Source organism: Apteryx rowi, unplaced genomic scaffold, assembly GCF_003343035.1.
Source record: "Apteryx rowi isolate R43461 unplaced genomic scaffold, aptRow1 scaffold_2410, whole genome shotgun sequence".
NCBI classification, from domain to species: domain Eukaryota; kingdom Metazoa; phylum Chordata; class Aves; order Apterygiformes; family Apterygidae; genus Apteryx; species Apteryx rowi.
The window spans coordinates 3,292-5,124 of NW_020448765.1; the positions used below are offsets into that span (position 1 = coordinate 3,292).

General features: G+C 70.6%; 1 protein-coding gene across 1 annotated transcript; it reads right to left on the reverse strand.

The window, feature by feature from the left end:
* MAPK7 (mitogen-activated protein kinase 7) lies at window positions 1–1,785 on the reverse strand (the record flags this gene model as incomplete). Its single annotated transcript, XM_026066531.1, has 1 exon — window positions 1–1,785. A coding segment is annotated over exon 1 (1,716 nt), but the record flags the coding sequence as incomplete, so codon positions are not given.
* Window positions 1,786–1,833: the final 48 nt, after the last annotated feature.

The following is a 1,833-nucleotide window of genomic DNA, read 5'->3' on the forward strand; positions in this document are numbered from 1 at the left end:
CTTGTTCCTCATGGCCGACTTGAGCAGGGCGGCCTTGAGGGCGGCCTTGGTGTCGTCGGAGATGGCGCCGTCGCGCTTGGGGGCCGCCGGGGCCCCCGGCTCGGCCTTGACGCGGGGCGAGTCCATGGGGCAGTCGGGGGCGGGGCCGGGGCTGGGCATGTCCACGTCGGCGCAGGGCCAGGCCGCCGCGTTGGCGTCGCCCATGGGGACGTCGGCCATGGGCACGTTGGCCATGGCGACRTTGGCCTTGGCCATGCCCGCGTTGGCGTTGGCCAAGGCGGCCTTGGCCATGGAGGTGCTGGCCATGCCCATGGTGGCGTTGGCCAAGGCGCCATTGGCCAAGGCAGCGTTGGTCATGGCGGCGTTGGCCATAGCCATGTTGGCCAAGGCGCTGTTGGCGTTGACCAAGGCGGCGTTGGCGTTGGCCATAGCCACGTTGCCCAGGGGACCGTTGGCGTTGGCCAAGGCGGCGTTGCCCATACCGATGGCGGCGTTGGTGCCGCCCATAGTCACGTTGGCCAGGGCGCCGTTGGCGTTGTTGGCCATGGCGGCGTTGGCCGCAACGACGCCAGCGTTGCTCACGGCAGCGCTGGCGTTGACCACGTTGACCGCGTTGATGGCGGCGTTGACCGCGGCGCCTTCGAGGTTGACCCTGGAACCATCGACGTTGACCCCGGGACCATCAAGGTTGACCGTGGTGTCATCGAGGTTGACCATGGCGCCATCGAGGTTGACTCTAGACCCATCGAGGTTGACCGTGGCGCCATCGAGGTTGACCGGGGCGGCACCGGCGTCGCCGGCGGGGGCGAAAGCGATGTGTCGGCGGATGCCGTCGCGGCGGGCGTGGAAGTCGGCGATCTCGGCCACGATGGCCGCCTTGATCTCCTCCTTGGTGAGGGCGCRGCGGTCGAAGGCGAAGTCGAAGGCGGGCACGCACTCGGGCTCGTCCTCGGGGTCGTGGTACTTGGCCAGGAAAGGGTGGCGCAAGGCCTCGGCCACCCCCAGGCGCTCGCGGGGGTCGAAGCGCAGCATGCGGCCCAGCAGCGCCAGCGCCGCCGGCTCGGCGCCGCCGAAGAGGCTCTCCCAGGGCACGGCGGGCCGCGGCGGCAGGCTCTGCACGTAGGCCCGCACCCGCTCCGCCCCGATGGCCGCCATGACGGCTGCCGGCGGCGTGCCCAGCACCGCCATGATGAGCTGCAGCTGGTGCACGTAGTTGCGGCCCGGGAAGAGCTGCCGGCGGCCCAGCATCTCGGCGAAGATGCAGCCCACCGACCACATGTCGATGGCGCGGGTGTAGCGGTGCAGCGAGAGCAGCAGCTCGGGCGCCCGGTACCAGCGCGTGGCCACGTACTCGGTGAGGAAGGCCTTGGCGTGGCGCGGGTCGGCGCCCAGGCCCCGGGCCATGCCGAAGTCGCCGATCTTCAGCTCGCAGTTCTCGTTGACCAGCAGGTTGCTGGGCTTGAGGTCGCGGTGGAGCACGTTGGCCGAGTGGATGTACTTGAGGCCGCGCAGCAGCTGGTAGAGGAAGTAGCGCACGTGCTCCAGCGTCAGCGGCTGCGGCGAGTGGATGATCTGGTGCAGGTCGCTCTCCATCAGGTCCAGCACCACGTAGCTGCCGGCCGGCCGGGCGGAAGGAAGGACGGAAGGACGGAAGGAAGGGAAGGGGACCCAGGCGTCCGGCGAGGGGCCACCGGCGAGACGTCGCTCAGGGCCCATCGGGACGCCGGCGAGAAGAGGGAGGCGGGTGGTCCACCTCGCGCGGCGCGATGGGGGCCCAGGTGTCCAGGAGACCTCAAACCACCCCCCAAGGGACCCAGGCGTCCGGGGGACCCC